General features: G+C 48.8%; 1 protein-coding gene across 2 annotated transcripts in view; it reads right to left on the reverse strand.

Annotated features, from left to right (window-relative positions):
- Positions 1 to 14368, reverse strand: part of Ddx31 (DEAD-box helicase 31) — a 58414-nt gene that overhangs the window by 38513 nt on the left and 5533 nt on the right. For both annotated transcript variants that reach the window (XM_046451297.1, XM_046451296.2), the window contains exons 4-13: positions 14274 to 14317; positions 13118 to 13188; positions 12244 to 12308; positions 7052 to 7096; positions 5858 to 5899; positions 5060 to 5124; positions 3680 to 3799; positions 3457 to 3563; positions 2091 to 2326; positions 1249 to 1425 (exon numbers count right to left, since the gene is read on the reverse strand). In XM_046451297.1, the coding sequence (XP_046307253.1) occupies positions 1249 to 1425; positions 2091 to 2326; positions 3457 to 3563; positions 3680 to 3799; positions 5060 to 5124; positions 5858 to 5899; positions 7052 to 7096; positions 12244 to 12308; positions 13118 to 13188; positions 14274 to 14317 (972 nt within the window). The remainder of the gene's footprint in view (positions 1 to 1248; positions 1426 to 2090; positions 2327 to 3456; positions 3564 to 3679; positions 3800 to 5059; positions 5125 to 5857; positions 5900 to 7051; positions 7097 to 12243; positions 12309 to 13117; positions 13189 to 14273; positions 14318 to 14368) is intronic.

The raw sequence follows: 14368 nt of genomic DNA on the forward strand, positions 1-14368 counted from the left end.
AAGCTGCATAAAAGGCCAAACTACTCCTGAAAAAGAACAATGCAAGGGTGGCCCTGTGAGCCCAAGCGCGCCAAGAGGGACTTGTGCAGTGCTCCTGCGTCCCCAGCTCACAGACAGCGCCACAGGCAAAGGGAGGACCTGAGGTCCCACAGGCGGCCAAAGATAGAACAGGACCAGAACACAGCACTCTACCTCTGGGGGGCCCAGGGCGCGCGCCATGCTGGTGCCACCCCATTATGGAAGCCTGCGCCACCAATACCCAGAGGTCACCAGGCGCATCCACAGCCCCTCAGACTAACGGAACCAACAGCCTCCACTCAGCGGAAGATAAAAATCAACGGCTAATAAAACTCACAAAGGCTGGAAATTGAGGGACCTCTATGTAATCTGGTGGCAAATAAGCTGAGTCCACCAGTGACCTTGAATAAGGCCACTGTTTTGAGCCTCCATTTCCTGAGCTATGAAAACAAACAGGACAAAGAAGGAATGGCCTTGTTTAAGATCTCGTCAGGCCATTCACGCCTCAGAGTGCTATGAGCTGCTCTGGTTTGGCGGTGGTGGTGAGGGGTGTCAGTGAGCCCAGGGCTTCCCATGGGGGCCCAACCACTAAGCCCCGACACTGTGGTGTGTTGTGGTTTCCCTCCTCCCTTTCTTACCTCCTATGCTCCAGGTAACCTTGCTCCCACCTCGAGGACAAGATGGCCCCTCTTCCAGGCCCACTTGTCCTCCCCTCCCCACCTCCAGCGAGCACGCCTCTCCCCTACACTGCCCTGACCTCCTGACATGTAGGACTAAGCATCTGAGACCAGGAAGACAGGGCACTCTTCCTCACGAGCATGAGTCCTACTCTCTGAGAAGAACGGCTGGAGCCCTGTGGTGCGCTGGACCCTCCCATCCCAGCGTCCAGCGTGCGGCGCTGCGTCTTGTTGACAATGGCAGCAGCCGTGCTCAGCAGTGCCATATGGGATCCACAGTTTAGCTCCATTAATGCTCTTAATTTGAAGACATCAAGCCCTAATTACACACTGGGTACTAAAAAGGCAAAACCCTTCCCTGGTGCCAGCTACTTAGTGGCACTCTGTTGCTGTAACAGCTGGCTGGGGTAGACGTGGGCCAAGCTGGGCCGGGAAGCTCTCAGGTGGAAGGAGTGGGCTTTCAGAGCAAGAGCAAGCAGAACCACGGGACCCTCGCCCACGCCCACTTGGTGGGCCCCTATTTTCTGCAGTCTGCTGTGGGCCGGGTGCTCACCTCCTGCGCCATGTTGCCGTGCAGCCGTAGGAATGCCAGTTGCGGTGAGGCAGAGGGCAGCTGCCCAGGGGCTGGGGCCCGCAGGCGGTTCATCAGGGTCTGCAGGAAGAGGTGGTAGTGGAACTCCACCAGCTCGCAGCTCGAGAAGAAGACGATCACCTTCTGGTCCTGCTCCAGCTGTGTCAGAACCATGGGGAGAAGCACAGTTTTTAAGGTGTTTGGGATCAAATGAGCTCTTCTAAAGTACAGGATCATGCCGGCCCCGACTTGGTGACAGAGCTTTCAATTACTCAAGAGAAAAAATTGATACTCCACTCTATGAAGAACACAGGGAAGGAAAATGACACAGCTCTGACCTCAAACAGAAAAGAAATGCACTTTAATGGTGCAGCTGACCCCCATCTCCGGCCTTTCTTTGCTCAGTGCTCATCACATGCAATACTACCCACTGCGGTCCTCTATGCACAAATAAATCTGAAGCCTCATCCCAAGTCCTGCAATCTCCCCTTCTCACAGCGCAGGGCGAGCCAGCACCTGAAGCTGATGGGTGAACGGCACCAGCACCAAGGCCCAGGAGCAGCAGCTCCTGCGCGTCTTTGATGTGGCCATGGCCTTCCCACACTTAATCTGGGAAGGTACTCAGATTTCAACCTGAACACCATGACTACCGCTACCTGCAGCTCCTTACCACCACCCTGGAACCTCTGATTGAAAGGAGATGTATCAAGGTCTGCTTTCTGCGTGCGCGCATGCACGTGTGTCTCCTCAACCCACTACTCTCAATGCCTGGCGCAAACCAAACAGTGTCCCTTCCCCACAGGGCCAAGTCTGGCCAGTCGTACCTTGCCCTTCTGGAGGAGGAAGGCTGCGAGGCACACAAGCCGCAGTTTGCTGGGCACCAGTGCCACATGCTGGTCGAGACTCTCTGGTATGGCAAAGCCACCCAGCTGGTCAGCAGCTTGGGGAGGAGTGACTTCCTGGGTCACTTGGTCCTTTGGGTTAGACTGGTCATGACTTTTGTCCAGAACAGAAATACTGACTGGATTGTGCAAACTGATATCAGCTAGCCGTGCTACACCTTGGACAAAAAGTGAGGAGGACAACAGAAATGGTTCATACATTCATACCCCCAAACACCCACCAAATCCCAGCAACTCAGGAGGCTGAGGCAGGAGGATCACAAATTCAAGACCAGCCTTAGCAAGGCCCTAAGTAACTAAGCATTATCCTACCTCAAAAATAAATAAATGTGGCTCAGTGATAGAGCACCCCTGTTTTCAATCTCCAGAACCATAAAAATAAGTAGATTGACATCCCAGCACTGATCTGTCCTAATGCCACTTTGGTGGGGCAGTCCACAGCCCAATGCCCACACCTGTCTGTATGTTCTGAACTCTCCCCAAGAGATCATCCAGAAGGTACCAAAGGATGTCTGCATCCACTCCACTGCCACCCAAGGTTCTTGGGTCAAGTAAGTTTTAGATCAAAGCAGTGCCACGGACTCCCTGGCCACAGGCCTTCTCAGGCCTCTAGTGTGTTTGCACCATGAGTCTCCCAGGAGGGGAGCTGGTGGTCATTTCCTAAACTTATTTACTGGACCACAGGATGCTTTTTTTGTGGAGTGACATTCCTCAGCACACCCTTGGAGCAGTGCTGAGGGGTCACAGGAGTGGCGCCTGGCTCAGCAAACTGTGACCAGGGAAGCAGGGCTGTGGCCTCCCTATGCAGGTGAGCCTGCTGGAGTGGTCCCATGTTTCCAAGCCTTAGCTCTCCCATCTGCAGAAGAGCTAAGAATTTCCACCCCATGAGGGTGGGAGAAAGAAGTAGGAGGATTACATTAAAAGCCACACCTGGAAGACTGGGGTGCCACTCGGGCAGAGCACCCGCCTAGCATGCACACCACCATTTTTTAGAACAGAGGCCCTGCTCCCTCTGGTTGCAACTTCAGTGAAACTCTGGGAGATCATAGGCCAGCGGTGGGCAGCCTTCTCTCCTCCTTCCCACCTGCAATGACCCTGGAGCTGGGTGGGACCTGCCCTTACTCCCCTGCCCTAGGCCCTGGATACCTGGAAGTGGTGGGGAATACAGAATGGTCTGGAAGTGGTACTCTTGGGACATTCCTCCCCTGTCTCTGAGCTTGGGCATCAGTGCCAGCAAACAACCAGTCCTCCCTGGGCCCCCCAGGACCCCAGCTCTTTTTCAATGCACCTTCTGAGAGCGTGGCGGACAGTAAGACGTTCTGTCGCTTCTGGCACTGGGCATTTACAGCATTGAGTATCACTGTGACATCCTTTTCAAAACCCAAGTCCAGGATTCTGTGATCATAAGAGAGGAATTTAATCCATGTGAGAGTGCATGTGATACCAGGCCAGCGGCTGCCTGCAGGAGAGCAGAAACAGCTTCCCCTCCACACTTCCCAGAGGAGACTCACCTATCTGCCTCATCCAAAATCAGCCACTGCATCCGTCTGAAATGAATGTTCTTTGTGGATTTTATGTGATCCACCAGACGCCCAGGGGTTGAGATAAGGATATTTATTCCTTTGCGGAGCCTGTTTAAAATTATATATCATAAGAGAAAGTAAATCAAACAGAAAACACAGGAAAGACAAAGGAGGTAGACTGACTTCATGTATAGCACCAATGTGCCACAGCCGAAGTCACGGCCAAACACAGTGACAAGCAGACAGGAAGACAGAACGTGCCTATTAAGATCTAAAATCACATTCCAGTCATTAAACCTTTATTTTGAAGAGTCGTCAACAGGATCCAGTGCTGGGTATCTGACTCGTCGATGTCTGCTAACACACTCTGTGGATGGCATCCAGCCGGCTCTGGACCGTCAGTGACCAGGAACCCCCCAGCTGGGAAAGCTGCACTTCCTGTGCCAGTGAGCTCTAATTGCTAGAATGTTCTTTCTTATACTGAACCCTTAATTTCCATTAGAGGGGCTTAAGCTTTGCCCCATTGACCATGTAGAATAAATCTCATTTCTCACTCCCCAAACAACCCTTATATCCCATTATTCCATAAACATAATACAATTTTTAGCTCACTATGTTTTTAAGCTTTCCTTTCAATAAAGTATGGTATTATGCCATGTCCTTGCAATAGGATAAAAAGGCAGAGTGTGCAAGTCAAATAAGTACCTGTGGAGAGAGGAGTAATGATCTCCTGTTACTGATGACAAGGACTAGATATGATGGCTGGAGCTTCAGCTCCTGTCCTAGACTAAGAGGTTACCTTGGAAACGAAGGGCATACAAAACAAGGAAGGAGCCTGGGTTCTGACACTGGCGCACCAGGCCAGCCCTGGCCTGGTCCACCAGACTTGCTGCATGTGAAAGAGAAAACTCCTATATTGTCTGTGCTATCACTGTTTTTACTAACTATTTTCAGCTGCATCTAATCCTAATCAATACTTTTTTGGGTATTAAGTTTCACATTTACTCTTCAGTTAGAGACTACATACAGAGTTCAGTGTAACTACTAAAAGTGTTCAAAATACAGGTGCAATTTTGGATTTACCTGTTAACAATTTTCTACAGAAACCCACTACAAGTTCTAATACAGGATTAGGAATCAACGTGTGCAGGTGTAAAAGCATATTGCTAAGCACTGTGTAAACTTAAGATCTTGATTTTGTAAATCCAAACTAGGGAACCCTCCTCACCCCCACCCCCGCCGCCCCTCCCCCGGGCTGGGTCTATCCCAGCACTGGGAAGAGGAAGCACAGCTGGAAGCCAGTTCAGCAGGACCATGTCCTGCTACAGAAACAGGACAAACAGATGAACAACTAGCAAGCGCCCCTACCTGGCCTTTTCTGATTTTCTCTTCTCTCCACCCATCAATACTCCAGGTACAATCCAGGTGAATGGCTACAGATAACAGAATAGAATCAAAGCCCCATTTCCTGAAAACAGAGACTAAGTTGTATTCCCTAAGGAGGTCAGGGTTGGGGACACAGGCTCCTTGCGGTGTGGGGTGTCATGTGCACACAGGTCTTGGGATCATAGCTACGTAACTAGTTGCTGACGCCGGAGGACACTAATGTGAGCTTTCTAAATGATTCAAGCCCCCACCTGTCCCCATGGAGCCTGAAGAGAATACAAATTTGAGTAAGTCAATTTGTTCTGGCAGAGCTGGGGGTGCTAATATAAAACCCAAGTGATACCCTTCCCTACTTCCCACCTCTGATGAAGGACAGATCAATTCATGATGGACTCTGGGTGGGTCAGAGGCTCTGCCTCTGAAACCTCCTCCCTCTGCCTTCTTAAACAGACCCCACAGTGGCCTTGTATTGCTCTCCACTGGGTGGCCTGAGGGTTGCACCTGGGAGCCCCTGCACATGGCTTGCTGGTGGCTACTCTGAACAGGCTGTGGGACTGTAAGCTCCAGGAAACACTGGTAACTTAGCTAAGCTAGAAATCAATAGTTACGAAGGTTTCAATCGTAAAAACCTACAAAGTATATCTAGAGAAGCTGAGATATCCAGGGAGGAGAGAAACAAGAATAATTTCTGACCTCTTTGAAAATAAAGACTGAGGTATATTAATCTTTCCTCAACATGGCAGAAAAGAAGATAAGGCTGAAACTCAAGGCTTGTCTTACCTTAAGCAGCTTCTGGACAGTGTCAAAGCTTTGCAAGGCCAGCTGCAAATATTAAAAGTTATAGATCATGAGCACAGCATCCAGTTTTTTTTTTTTTTTTTTTTTTTTAAGATAATCTAAAATGATTAGGATCTGAGTGTGGACCTCAAGTTAAGACTCAGGGGAAAAAAAGTTCTTTACACAGAACCTACTCTGAAAACAGACCTGTCCCAGGCTGGCCTGGCAGCCTGCTGGTTTGGGGGTGAGGTAGAGAGTGCGGGGACTTCTCGGCCACGTGCAAACCTAGTTCTGTGCTCCCTCTGCTGGCCCGAGCTCCCAGAGCCACTGATGGAGCAGAAGGCAACACAGTCAGCCAGAGTCCCGCTCTCCTCAGAGAAAGGTGGTGTGTGGGAAGGGTCGACCAGGGTGGGGCTGCCACAGCCCCACGTTAGGGACTTCACCTGAGGTGACTGCTGTGTCCTAGAACTGGGCCAGGGAATCTGAAGACCCGGCGGGTAACCACCCCCAAATTCTCACACGAAACCAAACCAGCAGGCTCAGTAAAAAAAATGGGTGTAGACAGGCTCAGAATCCCACTACCCAAGGAGACACGCACATGCCTCCACTTCAGGATTCGTGAAGCAGCCAGCTCGATGTTGTAAATTTCGGTAGTCTCTGTGCCCGCTCTGTCCCCAGGCCAAGCCGATGAGCAGAGCACGAGGCTGCAGCTGTGAGAAAGGCCAATGGAAACTCCCTCCACCGCCAGGTCTCCGCAGGCAGCGGGGTCATTTGGTAGGAACCGGACACCTTAATCTGAAATTGCCTCTGTAAGCAGACACACCCACTATGTCACTATGTTCCACCAAAGAAGAAACTGCAGCCTGACTTCCAGGTGTAAGTGAGTTCTAGGAGCAACAGCTTCTTAAAAAAGGTTCATTCCAGAGCTGTTTTTGTTTTTTAATTAGTTGTTTATAAAAATGTTTCTTTTAATTCCTTTAAAAGAACAGAGATTTAATAATGCTGTTAGTTTTTAGACAATAGGAAATGCCTTCCCATGCCTATCTTCTGATTTTCTACAAGTACTTCAACTTTTCTTCTTGATAGGAACCAGAAGGATGGTCCCTGTGCAGGGGGTCAGGCATGCAGTGGTCAGCACAGTAGGAGAAAACCATAAAACCACCTTGTCAAGGAAACACCACATGACCGGCCACTCACCTCCCTCGTGGGCACCAGAACCAGAGCATAGGGGCCGTCACTGCGCTGTGGACAGGAAAGAGAGACCATGAGTAGGACCAACAAAGGCCAGCCTCCAGATGGCCTGCTGAGAGACACCAGAAGCACACTCACGGGAGAAAGGGACATGCATGTCCCCCAACCCCACTACCACAGGACACCATGCTAGCAGGCCATGCTCCTGGCCCATGCAATCGGATAAGACAAAGGAAGAGATGTGAAGCACCGGAAGGTGGAGGCAAAGTCACCATTATTAGCAGATGATGCTATCTCATCTTTGGAAAAAAAGGCCTTCAGTCAACTGAAAAATAACTGCAAACAAGGTATTTCAAGTCCAGCAGCTGAATGCAAAATTAGTGAATAAAAATCAATAGCTGTCTATTTCAGAGCACTAGAAAACACAATAAAGGGAAATTTCACACTTACCATGGCAACAAAAAAAGATGGAAAGAAAAAGCCTAAAAGTGTACAAGATCTACACAAAGAAAATTAAAAACACCACCAAGGGGCATAAAATAAAATCTGAATAAAGGTAAAGTTGTACCCCATTTTTGGATAGGAAGACTCAATATTATAACTAAATTAATTCTCTTTACACCAATCCATAAATGTGAAGTAATCCTAACGAGACACCTTAAAAATGTGTGTGCGTGTGTGTGCTCGCGCGAATGTATAATAAAATACATAGTAAGACAAGCTGATTTCAAGGTAAATACGGAAAAGTACACGTGTACAAATAACTGATGTCTATGAAGACATATCACATGTAAATTATAAGCCAAAGCAATTTAAAATATGATAGTGATATACAGAGATTGCAACAGCAAATAATCTAGAATAGAATCAAATACATATGGAAATTTAGAAAAATATACAAAGGCCATTTTATACCAATAAAGAAAAAATGGATTATTCAAAAGTCCTTTGGAAAAAAAAATAATCAAGTCAGAAAAACAAAACTGGCATTAAAGTTGGACTTTTACAGATGACATAAAATTCAGAAATCATAAAGAAAATTCTGGTAAATTTTACTACATAAAAATCTAAAACTTCAAAATGGAGAAATGTACCTAGGTAAAATAAAGAATCGAGTAACAGTCTAGGGAAAAATATGCTACAATGAAGAGAAGAGGCTAACTTCCTTAACTTTTACAGAAACTCTATAATTTTTTAGAAGGCCCATAATTCAATTAAAAGATCAATAACTCAAATAGAAAAACAAATAATTTATGAAAACTAAAATTCAAAATATGATTATTACATATATGTAGTCATATTGGGGGGGCATTTGACCACTGAGCCACATCCCCAGGCCTATTTTGTATTTTATTTACAGACAGGGTATGAGTTGCTTAGTGCCTCACCATTACTGAGGCTGGCTATGAACTCATGATCCTCCTGCCTCAGCCTCCCAAAACACTGGGATTATAGGTGTGAGCCACCACACCCGGCAATGTTCACCTTTATTCCTGAAAAAACTCAAATTCAAACTACGATATAATATTTTCCCCATCAAATGACTAAAACTAAAACAGCAGACAGTTTTGATGAGGATGTGGGCAAACATGAACCAATGTAGCCTGCTGGCAGGAGGGCAAGCTGGCAGAACACCTGGCAGCTCTGGCACTAGCTGCCACGCTGAAAGGCAAAGGCCACGCACAGGAATGGCTGCTGTGGACAGGCATGCGGGCGTAAAAAGCCACAGAATATTTTAGAGGCTGTAGGGTATGATAGCCTTGGCTATCATGCTCTACTGGACATAATGTCAAGTCCATCAACCAATGGCCTGGAATTTACGATGCGAATGTATAATGGAATACCAGGCAGCCAGTACAAAGGCAGCTCAATGTGGAACTGATAAGAAACCAAGCCCCAAACATGAACAAAAGCACAGCACAGAACTTCATGTGTAACAAGCAACCATTCGTGTATGGAATCAAACAAAAACGAAAAAGTTCACAGGGAAAGGGGAAGACATTTGCTTAATAAGCAAAGAATACTCCCGGGAAGGGACTCCAGAGCCTGGCAGGCCACATCATTCCTCCCCAGCCACACACTGCTCCTGGAGAGGGGAGCAGGACTTTTTACTCCATCTACTCTTGGTACTCTGAATTTTTTGTTTAGACACATTGTATCTAAATAATTATCCTAACATTCCCCAGGCCTTGGTCCCACCCAGAGAGGGCAGAGATGCTCAATGAGTCAGAGCAAACCCAGTGGCAAATTCAATCACCAGCAGGGCTTTTGTGTTTTGCACAGGAAACATTTACCTACAGGAGAGAAGGATTTAGAGCTCACACTTAAGTCATCTGCCCTAGGACCCTATGTGCCCATACTGCAGTGCCACTGTGAGGTCAGGGGCACTTCACAAAGCATTGCTCAGAGATGAGGCCAGCTCCTTGCAGGGCACAGTATGCAGAGCAGAATAGATGTGACACCACACAGCACAGCCACATGGTGCAAGCTCTGAGCAGCACCCTTAGTCCATCACCAGGCAGTTGATATCTGGAGTCCTGGGGCCCCCAGAGGTCACAGGCCAAATCATTTTATAATGAATGTCAAGAGACTCCACTGAATACTCCTGGAAATTAGCAAATTAAATTGGGGCTTGGAAACTTTTTCTATAAAACACTTCAGTCTTAATAGAAGGTCCTGCTGATGGCGGTAGAGTCTCTGAGCACAGAAAAGGGCTGATGCTCATTGTTCTGAACACGAGAGGCCAGGCCCCAGGGCTCAAGCCTCACAGGCACAGTTGGCCGAGACAGGCATCAACTGTGGCTCCTGGTAAACCAGGACAACACCGAGACACAGGGGGTTGGGCATGGAGTGGCAGCAGAGAGCACACCCAGCATGCACAAGGACCTGGGTTCAATCCCCAACACCAAAAAAAAGTACACCCAGACCTAGGATTGAAGCAGAGATGCCCACACCGTACACCTGACACATAGGCCATCTTGTCTTGCCCTCAATTCCCAGTCTGAGATGAGAGCTGGGTTAGAATTGCGGCTTCATTCCAACTCCCACGGTGCCCTAACTCTCAGGCTAGTGTGAAGCAAAGCCCCACTGGTAGGAGCTCCACAGTGTGTGAGTGAGCGTACCTCAGACAGGAGAGCCACATGAGTCCCCCCCTCCTCTGTGTGCCAAGGAAACGCTGGGCACATTGTGGGGACATGCCCTCTGTGAAGCACTCCATAGGCAAAGTCGTTGTCCCGGAGGAGACAGCCCTGGTTCCCCTGCCCAGAGTGTGGCTCAGCAGCCGGCTGCGCTTCAGCTGGTTATGCAGAGACACGGGCCGGCATCTCTAACACTCAGTTCCACGACGTGCTGCTTTGTAACCTGTGTTTCTTCCATTGAGCCAGACACTGCTCAAGTTCATGGCAGCAACTTAAGGAACATTACTTCCAGGGGCTACGTAGCATTCTATCACTGGGAATGACTGTGGCGGTTTCTTCTTTCAACCTTCTTTATATATGTTTAACCTACACATTTTGAAACAGCTTCAAACTTATTAAAAAAAATTGCAAAAATAGTACGAGGAATTCCCATAACTTCTCCCAGTTCCCCCACCATCAATATCAAAACCCCAGGATGATTACCGAAACCAGGAGGTTAACGCTGCATGCTGTCAACTACTCCACAGACCTTATTCAACGCCAACAACTGACCTATAAACGTCCTGTAACCCGGCTGGACTGCAACCCAGGACCACAGGTCTTCCGCTGTCCCACCTCCCCCATCTTTCCACCTGAGGCAGCTCTTTAGTATTTATTCTCATGACCTTCACCCTTTTGAAGACTACTGGCCAGTTATTTTGTAGGTTGTCCCTTAATTTGTCTGGTGATTCCCTGCAACTAAATCAGGTTATGTGTTTGTGGCAAACCCAGCAAAGAGCCTTGTCCTCAGGTGGCTCTGGAGGATGACACACCTGGTCACCTGGGCTTCCCGCTGTACAGTTCCGACTGCCTTCACCAAGATGTGCCTCATGGACACCCAAAGACCATGTGCTGCCCCCTCACTTCAGCCTCCATGCACCTCATGCCTGGACAGCCTTCCGTGGCCCTGCCAGACACAACACCACATGCACCCACGGGGTTCCCCTGTAAGGAAAGGCTTTCCGCCTCTCCCATTTACGTATTCACTCAATAATTTATAACCTCCTGATACCCGCCTGGGCACACGGTCACACACCTTAGTCCATGGAGCCCAGCGCAAGTCCACATTACTTCTCTTCTCACCTGAATATCAGGGAGGCCCGACGCCCTTCTGATTCTGCATGTCCAAGCCCAGAGAAAGCCACTGCTTGTTCTTTTCCTGTTCTGGGCACTCATTCCTATTTCTGGTCTCACGTTTCACCACTTCTGTCAACCGAGTGACTGGGGCTGCATCTGCGGTCCCCTGGGCTGGGATCGAGGAGAAAAGCCTCTGCCCATGGATCAGAGCAGTTAACTGGCCTCCACAGAAGCCCCACATTGGCCCTCTGGCCTCAGCACTAACTGTTTCACAGTTGAGGAGGAATTCTAGGCAACATGCAAACTGTGACAGCCCGACTGCACGCTGGCTGACTAGGCGCTCCTGTTCACACCTATAACCAACAAGCCGCCACTGTAAACACCAAGTGCAGCCTCTCTGGTCAAAAGTAACAAGGCACTGAACTCAGAATAAAGGCTGCAGCACGATTCCACATAATGACAACACTCGAGATCAGAGCACGGGTGGACAGCTGCAAATCAGGTCATTCTGAGGCATTTACTGAGTGATGGTCTTACAGAAGGTTGATGCTGGTTAAGTGGAAAGCACAGAAAGAGGCCCAGCGCTGAACTGTCCCATGAAGCCCTTGCAGGGCCACAGAGTGAGACCCTGGAGCCAAAGAGATGTGATGGGAATCTGGCTCCACCTCCCTGCTGCATGGCTTTGGCCATTTCACCTCCCTCAGCTTCTGTCTGTGGACTGGGCCAGCAGTAAAGGTGGCATGTGGTGGGCGCATGGCATCAAGAGGCTCGGAAGGTGAGGCATGCAAGGCACACACAGAAACCCTGGTACACTTATGAGGGCGACAGGGAAGGACGCTGCTCCACTCCACACTGGACAGTCTTTGGTCAGGACTTGGGTAATAAATGCAATGCATGTCACCCACAGCACTGTGGACGAGAACAGAGAAGCACATTCACACGCACCTGTATTTTTGACTTCATTGCTTGAAGGGACTGGACCATGGGGATACAATAGGCCAGAGTTTTACCTTTGAAAAGAGCACAAAAGCAGTTAAAGGGCAAACAGGCTCTGCTGTCCCTGGTAGCTGGGAGAAGGTCAAGTGCACATCAAGAGACCTCACCCATCTGCCATAATTCCTGATTCTATTTTGAAAGTTCGGTCCTCCTAAAAAGTCTGAAGCTTTGTCTCCTTTATCCACCCAGCAAGGGAGGTTAACGGCATTTCCCAAGTTACACAAATGCTCAACCTGATGGCCATCTGCAGAAGCTTGACCTTCCTCCTCTGGAGCCCCCTTAACCTCTCTGATGAGCCTCAAGGTCAATCAGGCCTCTGCAGTGCTGATGCGATCAGTGTGAGCCCTGGGAAACCCAGCAAGGCAGAAGTCCCAGCCCCTGCCCGGGGCTGCACTGGCAGGAGTGGAGAACAGCCGTCTGCAGCACTGAGGGCACACGAGGGGCAGAGGGGCAGTTCGCCCAGGCAGAGCTCTGCCCCAAGACCACAGCTGGCATCCAAGCAGCCTGTGCTCATGCCAGACTGCTTTAACAGCAGAAGAAGAGTCACAACCGACCAGTGAGGACGGGTGGCTCTGGCCACAGGTGGTGGGACTTAGCCCCAAGGAAATAACAAGAGAGCCAGCTACCGCCTTGTCACTGCTGACCACATCACCACCCACTGTCCCCTTCCCTTCATTCTGTCAGCAAATGCGGGGCTCTAATAAGACACAAGCATGGCCTCCTTCCTCCAAACAAGGAGAAACAGCTACCACTGCCAGACACAGAGCCCACCGCACGACCACGGTCTTGGGGCCATGGAGGAGTGCAGCTAGACATCACTGACCTGAGCCTGTCTGGGAGCGCACCAGGGCGTCTCTGCCTTCCAGCAACACAGGAATGCTCTGCTTCTGAACACTGGTATCACCCAAAAGAGAAGACATGTCTCTATCAGGTGTGCAGGCAAAGATGCAGGGGACAGCGGAGGAGCTGCCCCATACACTGAGCTGTCTACCCATGGTCCCCGAAGAAGTCACCTAACGTGCAAGGGAAGGAGCTGAGAGGCTGCTGATTATTAGGATAAGTCCCTAGTAAATTTGTTTGAATTTGGCTGAAAATGGTGAATCAAGTCAGAGATTGGCCATTGTTTTTAAAAAACTAGATGGCATGACAACAAATTAGAGTCACCACAGTAACAAGCCACATGCTCTCTTGCCTTCTATGGATTACAGACATGACAAAGGACAGTTCCATTCGGAAGAGCCAAGGGAAGTATGCGAGCTACCCAACCAGCAGCATGGTCCCCTCCCTAGGCATCTGTCAGACGCTGAAGGATGTGTCTGCAGTGCGTTTAAGGCCAGTTACAGAGGAGTCATTGAAATCTGGCTCACCAAACAAACAAAAAGGGACTGGGATGTGGCTCAGTGGTAAAGCGCTTGCTTAGCATGTGTGAGACCCTGAGTTCAATCCCCAGCACCACCCCCCAAAAAGAAAAGAAGAATCTGGTACTAAGAGGTCCTCATCCTCATTCTTCAATATTCTCATTTCGACTTATAGCAATAAAAAGTGACCACGACTAAAGTACAGAAGTACACGTGCTCTAAAGAGGCCGCTCTCCTCCCGCACCTCACCATGTAACAAAAACAAAAATTTTTCAGTTTCCCATGTTATCTAACCAAACACTTCTGTTTGACCCTGACCTTACTATTAAAAAATGAGGTGACCAAATTCTGTATTCAGGTCAAATCATTCTCAGGGAAGAACTGGCAACAGCAGATCTTCTTAAACAGACTCTCTTGAGGGTTAGAGTGGAAACAGAGGCTCTCCGTTTGCCACGTGGGAACCCGAACATCTGAGTGCGAGGCCAAGCCCTTAAGGGGCCCACAGCCTGGCTGTTCTTCAGTGCCAAGACTCACAACCCGCTCTGCCCTCCACAGATGACGGTTTTCTTCTGTCTTTTCCACTTAAGCCCTAAGAAAGTTAATAAGAGCCTAAACTCTTACCTGGTCATAGTGCATATTTTTAAGACAGTACTTATTGTAGAAACCTAAAAGAGAAGAGGAAAACAAATTTTTTTTTTTTTATACAAACATATTTA

This window comes from Marmota monax, unplaced genomic scaffold, assembly GCF_021218885.2.
Source record: "Marmota monax isolate L192 unplaced genomic scaffold, Marmota_monax_Labrador192_F-V1.1 WCK01_AAM20220418_F8-fsc00020, whole genome shotgun sequence".
Taxonomy (NCBI): Eukaryota; Metazoa; Chordata; class Mammalia; order Rodentia; family Sciuridae; genus Marmota; species Marmota monax.